The 13,261-nt window shown below is 32.3% G+C and overlaps 1 protein-coding gene and 1 long non-coding RNA gene across 3 annotated transcripts in view; one reads left to right on the top strand and one right to left on the bottom strand.

The window, feature by feature from the left end:
• The window catches only part of LOC140049588 (disks large homolog 4-like), a 130,948-nt gene that overhangs the window by 29,681 nt on the left and 88,006 nt on the right, over window positions 1–13,261 (top strand). For both annotated transcript variants that reach the window (XM_072094519.1, XM_072094518.1), the window contains exon 3: window positions 9,871–9,909. In XM_072094519.1, the coding sequence (XP_071950620.1) occupies window positions 9,871–9,909 (39 nt within the window). The remainder of the gene's footprint in view (window positions 1–9,870; window positions 9,910–13,261) is intronic.
• Window positions 473–9,193, bottom strand: LOC140049590 (uncharacterized). Its single transcript, XR_011845310.1, has 3 exons — window positions 9,167–9,193; window positions 8,630–8,714; window positions 473–636 (listed from the first exon to the last, which is right to left on the bottom strand). It is a non-coding gene; the product is annotated as an uncharacterized lncRNA (long non-coding RNA).

Here is a 13,261-nt window from a genome sequence, read left to right as displayed (position 1 = left end):
CAAATTTTAAATATTGTGAACGTTAACAACGATATATTTACTGTACGTTATAATGAAAATTGAATATGTATTTTTAGTGAATGTTTTTCTCATCTTGTTAATGTTATTATAATCAGCTAAGACTGTTTTTGTTGTTAAAGGGATTGCATGTTGGAAAAAATGAGGAGTTTTTTTGTTGAGTATGTCGTCACTGCTTTAAGCACATAATGATTATGATGTCATGTTCTAAAATTAGCATTGTTTTGATTATTTACTTGTGGTTTAATAGGATGTCTGTTAAAAAGGTTTCAGTTTTCATATTCATAGACTATTCAATGTAAAACAGCTGAGCTTCCTTTAGCCTAGGTTCACCTGCTTGTAAAATATTGCACAAAAACATGGCGCCAGAATCATGATAATTTGAAACGAGACGACTTGGATCACTGACTATACGCACTAGTGCTATTAGACTTACTATGGAAAGCTCAGAAAATCAATTGATTAACTGATAACGTTTCCAGTGATTATAAATACAAAGTAATTTGGCGTTCCATACATGTGATCTTTCCTTAGTTAATTTTACAGACAACAATTATGCTGGATTATATGAACTGTTCATCCCATGTCAAAATGTCTGGCTGGCAGATTTGCAATTTCCTGAAAGAAGAAAAATTCATAAATGTTTTGGGGTAAACGTCTAGGAATTCAAAGAGATGATGAACGAAGATGCCATTTTACAGACATTCAATTATTTTTAAATGGTTGTCTAGTTTCCTTTTATAAAAGTTACTGTAATGTATTATAACAAAATAAATTTGATTCCTTTAATCCAATTCACAAGCATTTGTACTATTATTAAAACATCCTTTGATTGAGATGATATTGGAAATTCTAGAAATGAGAATATAAGATAATTATTAAGGTTGATTTACTATCTCTCTATCGTGAAAGGTTTTCTGTCGTTCCGACATTATGCTTTCTTTCCACGATTTGTTTCCGTATTTTCCTGTTTTGGGTAGGATGATTTGTTATAGTGTGATAAAGTCTACATTTGTTTCCTTTTAAATCTTTATTTATTTGGTTTATCCAGTTATCCAGTCTCAATATGAAGTGTTTAAATTTTAATAGTATGAAAGCTCTGTCTGCACTATCATAGTTTATGTGACAAAAAAAATGTGATGTGCCCATAGACAAGATGATGTCATATCACTACCATATTTGGCCATGTCACTACCACATTTGGGGACATCACACTTTTTTTGTCAAACTAGTTTGATAGTGTAGACAGAGCTTTAAATTTTATACAACATGTTGTTTACGTCACATAGTCAGCTTCACTGTAGTTTATCTAACCTATAACCGATTGACAATATTGAATGAATGCCTCATATATTTATTTATCACAATCGGAATGGGTTTGCTCAGGTATGAATAATTTGAAACGGTGTAGTGAAATAATTCAACGCTGTAGTGAAATAATTCAACACAACAGTGAAACATGTTGCTTTGCTATTGTTGTGGAAGCGGTGTTCTATTATTATTAGACACCTTTCATTTAATTGTTCAGAGACACCTAGTAGTAGAAATAACATTATCTTGTTGGAGGCTACTCAAGCATTATTTAATATGAATAAAAGGTTTATTATTAAATGGTGTGTTGGTATTGTTACAGTTTCTGTTAAAGCAATATGTATGCATGATTTACTGTGCAATCAAACACTATGATTGGTATAAAATAATTAGTATTATAGGTTTATTTTCTATATTGTGACGCAATTGTACTGTAGTAGTACCAGGGGGAGCGATGGGTGCAGGCAATCCTTTATATTGTAATTATTATTATTATTGTCTAAGGTTGCTTATTAGCTTAAAGATCTATGCTCTAAACAGATCTTAAAATATGCATCCTCCATGTACTAGGTTGTAGTGTTAGTTGTATGTTAAAAATAAATTGAAATTGAATTGAATTGAATCCTATTTAAAATGTTCAATTTAAAAATACAGGAACATTAGCGTCTAATAAATTTTGTTGTCTCAGATCCTGGAAAATGTCTTTACAAAGATTTGATAATAAGATAACTCAGTACTAGAGCTATCTATTGGTATTTTACTGTATGTTTTCTTTTCATTTTATTTGTTTGTCTCCTTAAAAATACAATTTAAAAAACTTGGACAAAGAACAAGAAATAACAACACACACAACTAGGCAGAGACAGGATTCCTAAAAAGCAAACTTAATCACTATCTACAGTAGTAGGTCTCCTATTGCACCGATTGGATAAAGAAACATTTAGAATAAATGTAACTAAATAGTAAAATGGTGCGTAGAAAACTCTGCTCAAAACAGACAAGCTAATATGCCTATCATCTGTATGTGCTTTTTTTTATAACTCTGACTGTATGTTGGCAGATCTACAGTATAGTGAAGACTTTGACAGTAATATATGAACTACTCGATTATTATTTGACATTGAACTATAGTGGTATTTTAACATTATAATAGACTATTATCTATTTTATAGAAAGATATCTTTCTTGATTAATTTGTATTAACTTGACATCAAGTTAATAGCGCTTCGCTTTCTGATTCCCGCTAAGCATTTTCAGCTCATTATCGTAGCATTCTTGTCATTTTTTGTTATTAGTAATTTGTCGGTACAGGATTATATGCGTCACATTTTACTTAGTACAATCGTGGATAAACTATTTTCATGGATTTTGAATAATATTTTGTTCAACATTTTTAGCTTGATCTGTACATGTATTTCAATTAATTATAACAATAATACAATGATATTTCAAATACTCAATTTATGTTTTTCTATAGATAATTAGATTATAATTTTATTTTTAGAATATTTTTTGGATAGGATTTGGGTGTGAAATATTGTTTATAGGAGTATTAAATTAGATTTTTTATTTATTTTAGTGTGGAGGAATAGGAGGGAGGGCGTTATTTAAGCAGTGTGCTTTTATTCAAATGGCTGTGTCGTCCCATGCATTGCATTTTTGTAAATTATATTGAAGTTTTAATTAAAATTGTTATACATTGTACTGTGCAGACTAAAAGTAAAACTATAGCTATTTTTACTATTATTCAAATTTCTGCCAAATACGAAACAAGGACATATAAAATAGTAGGAAATGAAAGAACAAGCATGGTGCGTTCTACAGTATAATTATTGGTCAACCAAAGGGAAACTAAAAATAAAAACAAATCTAAATAAAAACAAATCTAAAATAAAAACAAAACAAAATTTACAATTTTATATCGGCCAAGTACCTCCCATATTTTACTGATTATCTGTTGTGATAGAAACAGAAATATTAACATTCTAATAACGTTGAATATTTAACCTGTATTCACCTGTGTGATTCTGGGCATATTCAGTAATCAATTTAAATAAAATGGTCATGTCGTCAGTACTATTAGGAAACTGTTTAATGAAAAAGCTTATAAAATGCAAGTCTACTGAATTTATACAAATTAAAATGACATTTTATTTGATAAACGGAGATTATCGTTGAACATTGATGCGATAAACTGTCCATGAAAAATTGACTGCATTTTTTTATGAATGCGTTACAATTCTGTAGCCAAAGAGACTCTTTGTATCCCATTGCATTGGAAATACATGTTGTGCGACTGGATTAATAGCTAAACATTATTATTCAGTCTGATCAAAATATTTTCATTCCATTTAAAAAAAAATTAGATGATTAACAATATATTGCTTTTAATAGTCACGAAATTAATAATTAATTGTTATATTTTCTACAGTATTTGGAGATTGTACTTAATACCAACACACTATCAAAATGATTTAATTACAAAATATGTATAGTTTAGATTTAACATATTTTTTAAAGAAAATATTGTTATCCATTTTAAATCCAAAAATTGGACCAGTTTAGATTGGCCTTTTGTATCAATTTGGCAAAATTCTGTTTCTAATTTGTCTCTTTTCACCTGATAAATAAATTTATTTGGGAATATATTGAGATTAACAATGATAAACGTCTATTTGAGAGATTAAATTATTTCATGATAAAATTGGTTATCATAATTATATTGTTTATAGTCAATTTTCAATGTACAATTCAAAGCGACATCCTATTTCTTATGTTACTATAAAATTAACACAAATACCAAACAAGCTATATTCTTAACAAGATGAACAGTAATTATCATAATGTACAGTTTTGTTGCCCTAGTTTTTGGGTCACTTTCATGTTTATAACATTTTTAACAATTGCCCTGGGCAAGTAGGTATAGTAACACAGCTTAATTGTCCTATGTGTGACTACAATCCATGCTCGTTGCATATTTTAGTGTGTTTAAAGGTACTGTACTGTTCTATAAAGATAGAAAAACTGTATGTTTCTTTGCTTACTGTTAGTTGTAGAAGAAACCATGGAGGTATAACTAATAAAACATTTCTCAAAACTGTCATTGCTAAACAGTCTTGTCAATTGTTAAGTGATGTGTATTTTATTTTTATTGCCTATAAAATGTACACTTAGTTCTATTAACAGGATAGCTAGTATAATATTCATATAGCAGCCAGTGCCTTGCTCCATTGTCTGTCTGTATACAGGGGTCCCAAGTCTACCGCTACTCGCGGTAGTCTACCGCTTTTAGTACCCATCTACCGCGCTACCGCTATCTCGACGTTTTCTACCGCATTTTGATTTTTTTACCGCATTTTCAAATTTCCCCATATTTTTGGCCAAATTGATTTACGGTTACACCCAGGCTCAGCCCAGGTCAACAATAGTCAATAAATAACCAGACAAAAGTGAGGCAGGATGTTGAAACAATGTCTATTCATGCAGTCTCCATGGTCTATTATTGTATTTTTATTTGTATGCACAGTGCTAGACTTGCCCCAAGTCTGTATTATCTTTTTTTTTTATTTATTTGTTTTTATTTCGACCGCGATTTTTGTCTGAAAATACAGACTTGTGAAACACGTATAGAAATCGATTTGCAGACCGCAAACATACGATAAGAATGACGTAGGTTATCATACCGTATTTGGCTATATGGGGCGGGCGGTATGTAAATATGGATTTCGAATCAACCAATGATCATTTTGTTTCAAAATGAAAGAGATCGAGTACGTAGGCCTACCAGTGCTTAATGTACAATCGAGACTGTTGAAATATAAAATAGTAATGCCAAGTTGTTTTGCTTATTAATTGTTTAGTCCTTGGCCTCTTTCGTAGGTCCTACTCAACTCGCACGTATGACCTGCCAAATAAAACGCCAATGAAGTAGGCCTACATACCACCGGCACACAACAGGGCTACACCACCACACAGAACAGGACAGGGTCTGGGTGGGAATTAAATCAAAATTATCTCCGCGTAATAAATGATCCATTCAATGTTTGATTTGCGGAGAAGCTAGCCTATCATATATCAAGACGAGTTTTCATGTTTCAAAGATCCCATCAAATGTTTACCAGACTACTAGGCATATAAAATAATTTCTAGCCTTCAGAACTTTCATAAATGTACCCAAGTACACATTGTCTAAACGTAACATAGCGCATGCGCATCATCTTAGTTGTTGAGTCTTTGAAATTCTGAAATATGAATATTTAAACAGTGTACGAGAGAGTAGCCAATCGCATGCAGCTGAAACTAGTCAACCGGATAATCGTATGCACCAAGAATTCTTGGTGTCAAACCACGTGACTTGTGCGTGTTTCCCCAGACGGAGTATCCAAAATCAAGTAGTATACGTATGAAACGCCATATGTGCCAAAATATTTATCTTTTAACTAATATTAAGACAAAACTCCGTCTGGAACCCAGACTAGCATCAGTGCCTTTGTTAAACCGTAACAATAATATTATAAACATGCACAGTAGCACGGTACTACACGCCGGACGTAGAAAAAAAAAAGAAGCGTGCAACCAACCGTGAATCAATCACGTGGTCACCGGAATACGCGATTATCAATTTTGGGAGGATCCAAGTTTTAACTAAATAAACGCTTTGATTACACAGTGGTTGAGACACGTTTTTAATAGTTATTACATTTTTAAACACCCTCATAATTAATGGACTCTACCAATGTTGATCCGCTGCAAAAAGAACAACAGATCGCACATCGCACGAGGTTGTTGAGTTGAGGCGGTGTTTTATTTGGTTTTACTGTACGATCCGATAATACGAACATGTTAAAATGATTTAAAAGGCATGGATTCGCCAAGCAAGTAGGCCTAGGTTTAATAACAATTTACCTAAGATTGTCGTAAGCTCTTTTGTTCAAACTTGTTATTTATATAGCAATAATCCACCCGTTCCGGCATACACGCTAGGCCTCTATTCTAGCCTAGCTAGGCCTATTCCTCAGACCTCGATCGATGTGGATGGTGGGGAATTTCCTAGCGATAAGAAATCGGCGAAATACCTAAAAAACGGCCTACATTTTAATGTTATATCTTTAATGCCAGTGTAATTAGTATGGATAAAACAATATAAAACTCAATGTTTTTCATCTGAAATAATATGTTAACTCGTGTAATGTAGCATAAGATGGATTCGGAATAGTTATTTCTTTTTATTATAATAATTAATATTTTTTTTTTTTTGGATTTTAAAATGGTAGCTAGCTAGGGCCTAGTAGAAGCCCTAGGCTAGGCCTGTGCCTAAAAAAAAAGAGTAAATTCTATTGGGCAATACTATCATGTGTTTATTGTACATTATGTAATTAAGTTAAATTATTTTATATACTGAATTTTAGTTAAAATACAGTATATATTTTTAAAATTCTTTGTACTGAGGATGTGTCCATAAAAAAAATAAAATGTAAAAATACTGATGGATAAACCTATGTAAAAATTAAGCCAACTTATGTGTAAATATTGTATATACTGTATATTATGCAACATATTTAGTTAATTAATTAAGAGACGTAAACGACACGCGTGTTGATTTTCGATTCCCCGCTCGTTGACTTTCGACGCCCCGACAAATTGAATGTGGTTCACGACAAAATCTCCTGCGAATGGACTTTCCCAAGTTGGGACCTCTGTGTATACTGTATAGCATACTTAGACTTTTATATAATAATAACAATAATAATAGAATTCTCTAAGTTAATTTATTTTATACTATAGTAGAAAAAACATATTGATTTCTAAGGTTTACACTGCCATTTTTCCAATTTAGGAAATTAGTTTTATATATAATTTACCAAATATATAATGGTCGCTATTTATCCATATTTTCAATAAAACCATGGATACAAATTTATATAACGTATTACAAATCTAAGTGTCAATGATTGGGAGAACATTCAGGAATCGATTTGTATCGTAAGTATAATTTTCATACTGTAAAAGTGTTGTACAAAAGATCTTACAGTATTGTATAGAGTTTTACATTACATGCAGTACTGCAACCATACCTCCATAGGTGTGAATAGATTGTAAACCACCAGTACGTACTAGACCTACAGTACATGTTGATACTGATGATGTAAAAATACAGTAGCACCTCTCTATTAAGGGGATACCTTCAGGACCCAACAAAATGTGGTTTCCCCTGAATTGGTTGGCCTTAATGTTCAAATATACATTACCCTATTTTGTACAGGAAAGTGTCTGTGCTTGAATAGGGATGTGCCTGTGCCTGTGAATAGGGATGTGTCTGTGCTTGAATAGGGATGTGCCTGTGCCTGTGAATAGGGATGTGCCTGTGAATAGGGATGTGCCTGTGCCTGTGAATAGGGATGTGCCTGTGCCTGTGAATAGGGATGTGCCTGTGCCTGTGAATAGGGATGTGCCTGTGAATAGGGATGTGCCTGTGAATAGGGATGTGCCTGTGAATAGGGATGTGCCTGTGAATAGGGATGTGCCTGTGAATAGGGATGTGCCTGTGAATAGGGATGTGCCTGTGAATAGGGATGTGCCTGTGAATAGGGATGTGCCTGTGAATAGGGATGTGCCTGTGAATAGGGATGTGCCTGTGCCTGTGAATAGGGATGTGCCAGAATTGAGATGTCCCCAGGAGGGGTTCTATTACTGTTGGGTACATTTCACTACAGTATAGATTGCGGTATACTTATTTACTAACTTAATCTATAATCAGAATCCCAATTCAAATAACTTAGTTTACAGCAAGGAGTGACGGTTATACCTTTAAGATATTACGAGTCATATATTGATAGTATAGATCCATTAAAATGATAGTGTATAGCCTCTATTAATGGGACGAGATGCCATTATCAAAATGTATTCTTCCATTGATTCGGATGATTCAATTAGGAAGCCTGGTGTTTGTTTTGCCATTATCATTGAAACATTAGATTCATCCTAGACAAGAATTCATTAGATTAGCAAGCGGCTAAGATCTGAGAACAGAGTCAATGTAAAGTATAACCTAAGGGCAAATAAAATAAGTTTCACAACTCTTTCCTTATCAACTTTTTGAGCTGCATATTGTTTTTTCCCACTATTAGGGAGGTTTCGCAACCTTACGAATACGATAACGAAAACGGATATGTCATACATTTGTGAAACTTTTGAGCTGATCCCCATTTCATATTCGTAAAGCGTATTCGTACAGTACATCATAATCTATATAGTTAGTAAAGACCCCTCATCAGGAAAAAATCATGAACATGAAACTTACAATTTTTATTTATGACCTTATGTTGTTGGATGTCTATTATTATCATGTACTGAGGGTGCTGTTTACACAACATTATATTTGTCTGCTGAAAAAAAAAAAAAAAATGAAATTGAAAGCATAAACTACTTTATGGAATCATCAATTGTGATTTAAAAAAGGTCAGCTCTTTTTATTTGTGTTTTTTATGAGACATCTTCTAAAGGCACTGACACCAATACTGTTTTTTTTTCAATACTATGTACTTTCATTTGAATAGTAATTAAACAGGCCCTTCTTCTAAGTTCAACATTTTAATAAAAAATGGCTTTTATCACAGTCCTTATATTTCCTTGTACAGGAATCAATTAAACCACAAAGAAAGCATAGCCAACGAAATACTTAAATAATACAGGATATTACACAGTAGTAATACACACCTTCAATTTCAGATTAACATTTTAATTGTGATCTACAATTTGTTTAAAGTGCTCCTTTACCTTTCCTATTATTTCCTATACTTTCTTATTGCTTCCCATTTGAACCATTTGAAATTCTTACCTTGATAATGAACCATGCCACTGTTTTCTTTTTAACGTTTAAAGTACTAAACCCAAAGAGGTGATATAATTTACTAGAGAGTAAACTGAATATGGGTTCAAATAGGTATATTTTATTATTATAGAGAGTAAACTGAATATGGCTGTAAAGAGATTATGTATTTTATTTTAAGCTCTGTCTACACTATCAAACTTTATGTGACAAAAAATGTGATTACCCATATATGTACATCACTACCATATTTGAACATATCACTACCATATTTGGGCACATCACACCTTTTTTTGTCATACTAATTTGATAGTGTGGACAGAACTTTATACTTTCTTTTATTTCTAATTATCTTTATTTTTAAAGTAATACAAAAACAAAACAAAGTTTTAAACTTCTATATAAAAATAACAACATTATTGCAGGTACATTTCATATAAGCCCACCTCCAAATGGGCTTATAACCAGTTATGGATACATGAACTGATGAAGGTTTTGGTAACAATATAGATTCGAGAATCAAAAGTTATTAATGTTGTTTAATGTTAATTTTATAACTATGGTATTAATATTGAAACTAACAACATATTTTTTGTACAGTACCTCGTGTGTTTAACCTGTTTAGCTTTCTCCTTTAACATAATTTCTTTGTCCTTGCTAATACTTGTCGTTATTTAACTGTTCCATTTCTTCTCTTTCCTCTTTTTGTACAGATATCCAAGATGCTACAGTTATTACTGCCAACGACTCAAGTAAGATTCTTGGTTTTGTTTTTTTTTATGTTTTTAAAATAATCCTATTAATTATTTTTTAGTAAACTTTAAAGAGTTTGTGTTGTGTTTTTTTCTATCCTTCAATTTTTTAATGTTCCTATAGTATTGCCTTCTTTTTATGATTTTCTATCTTTTGCATGTATAAATGAGTTCTCATAAATCATTGCGTTGTGTAGAAAAAAATAATTTGCTGTATGGCACAGATGAATATGCAGCATATATGCTATACCATAGTATGCACAGCATACACTATAGCATAGTATGCAGCATAATACTATACCTGAGGTATGTATTATAAATAATATGGAATAGTATTTGCAGCATATACTATTTACTATGGTACTATACACAGATTTGCATAAGATGCAGCATTAGTATACAAATAATGAATGTTTATGAGTGTAATGGTACAAATAATGGCACGAGGTGAATGATGAAAGGTTATATCAACGAGGCGATGAGCCGAGTTGATATAACCTTTCATCATTCACCAAGTGCCATTATTTGTACCATTACACGAATACAAAACATTCATTATTTGTTTTATATAACATCTAAATAAATTCTAGTTATTTGAATCAAATAAAAGGTAGCCCTAACCAAAGCTTACTACATTTAATTCACACACATTGATTAAAAACAGTAACATTTGGTTTTTAATAATTTTATATTAAATGTTATATTTATATGGATTTCGTAAACACACCTACTTTTGTGTTAATTATGTCAACAAACGACCAAACAATCCTAGGCCTAGCAAGGCTAAAACGCCTAGGCTAGGCCTAGCCTAATACTAGCATGGCCTAGGCTACCGTAGTAGCCTAGTAGTACTAGCTTGGATGAAAGGCAAAACTTCGACAGACAATTGGAACTTATCTAAGCTAATTATGGTTTTTCCAACAATTCCACGTCTTGTAGGGATGTCCCCATTAATTAATCAAAATCCTAAAAACGATCTAAAGCTAATTTCAATGCCTTTTTGAATGAAATTAGTACATAATGTCCAAATCGTACACAAATATCTGCTGCTGTTGCATATCTCGCGGTGGTGTTTACAAATGAAACTGAGACCAGACGACAGGTGGCGCTGTTGTATTTCACAGTACAGAGCCATATCATAGGATAATTTGTGTACTAGATTTTTTTTCATCCGCGAGACGTTTTTTTTTTCGTACACAAAAATGTTTCAAAAAGTACTATTTAACGATCGTTGAATAGTGCGTACTATTGCACGCCATGTGACCCACAATCGTCCAATCAAATGACAGGAATTTATTTAGGTGTTATATAATATGGAATAAGATATTCAGCAAACTATGCCATTAGTATTTGCAGCATACACTACGGCACTATCCTATTTACTATGGCATAAGATGCAGTATTACTATGGCATAAGATATACAGGATACTATGCCAGAAGTATAGTATTTGCAGCATAAACTATAGCACAGTATACACAGATTTACTATGACATAAGGTGCAGCATTACTATGGTATAAGATATACAGCATATTATGCCATAAAGTATAGTATTTGCAGCATAAACTATAGCACTACACACAGATTTACTATGGCATAAGATATTCAGTAAAGTATAGCATTTTCAGCATAAACTATAGCACTATAAACAGTGGCATAAGATATGCAGTAAAGTATAGCATTTGCAGCATACACTATGGCACTATGCACAGATTTACTATGGCATATTATCACAATGCCATTATATAGATTTGATTCTTCAGTTCAGTTAATTACAATTTTTTAATAGGCTTGTCATCTCAGATATAACTAAATATTGCCATCATGTTTTCAAGGATTTGTGTTCATCACATTGCTAAGTGTTATTTAGAAAAAGGCTGTAGGCAAATTGCTTACAAATTACCTCCATATAAACAATTTTCTAACCCCTGGTGTATTTGAAAATGACATTCTACACAGTACTAACCAAGTAATTTACAGTGTCTTTACAACCTGGCATAGCTCCATTTAACCAGCTGGATATTTTAAAAGTTTAAAATATTTCTTTTTAACGACGGAAATTGTGCGTGTCCCTGTACGAGTTGAATTGTTTGTGTGTTCAGTTGAGTGCGAAAAGTACCTTTTGCTAAGATACACATGAGAAACCTGGGAGCAGTTAAGTTTGAAATATTTTGTAGGGATTTCTATGAAAATTATTTACAAATTGAGATGCATTAAAAATGATCGAGTGACTGTAAGAAATTAAATTATCAGTATCTAAAGAATATTGTCTATTACGTGTCTAGCTTACCTGGATAAACCGACATAGGCCTTATCCACTTTAAGGGGAGAACATAACCCAAACAATTTTTTCTGAATTCCCCTACAAGACAGTGGTATTGCCTGTGTTTATTCTGGTAGTTTAGCCCAATAGGCTGTGGCGCAGTGTGTTGGACGTTGGACTACTGATCGTGGAACGAGGTTCGAATTCAACTCACGCCACATTGCTAGTATACTTAGGCAAGATACTTTACTTACATTTGCCTTTCTCCACCCAGGTGTATAAATGGGTACCCGGTTAGATCAAGACACAACTTTGCACTGATTATTACAGTAGCTGCATTATGGGAGTATGTTTCCATACGTGTTTAATCCCCAAAAAAATGACTGAGGTAATAATGTTCAGCATTAGTCGCTATATAAATCCAGAATAATATTATTATTATTATTAATAATATTAATTATATTTATTGACATACAGTATTTACATCAGTGACACTCATACCTACATCTGGGACATCTATTCAGGGAACACACCTTCAGTATTATTTTAAGGAGATACTAGTTTTCAATAATAATAACAATAGGGGGGCTACTCTATAAGATATAAACCTGAACAGTCTCTCTTCATGCATCCTTTTCCGGAATACATTACCTCTGAAAGTAACATTCTCTACTCCCCATTAAACATAACATTCCCCACCATTTCTTATGTTACAAATTTACATTATATCAAACGACTTAACACCAATCCTTACTACAATAGCATTCCCCAACTTTTCTTGATTAAACATATATTACAATATATTTCAATTACATTGTTATTATATATTCAAATGTTTATCATTTGAAAATTACAAAATTGTATAGCCTGTATTAATTGTTGTTAACTGATACATACAATTGTCATTACTGTATGTCAAGCCTTGCCAAGTCTACAATGTCTGTCTATTTTTTCTGCCAACAAAACTAGAACTAGGAGATTGAACTCCAAAACAACCATTACATGAAGTGTTTAGAGCCATCATTAAAGACTGTGAGAATTCGAATTACTTTATAGATGATAACACTATTTACTTGTGACAGGCACTAA

The sequence above is a fragment of the Antedon mediterranea genome, chromosome 5, assembly GCF_964355755.1.
Source record: "Antedon mediterranea chromosome 5, ecAntMedi1.1, whole genome shotgun sequence".
Lineage (NCBI taxonomy): Eukaryota > Metazoa > Echinodermata > Crinoidea > Comatulida > Antedonidae > Antedon > Antedon mediterranea.
The sequence above is the reverse complement of the archived record's forward strand: the minus strand, read 5'-3'. Positions and strand labels throughout refer to the sequence as shown.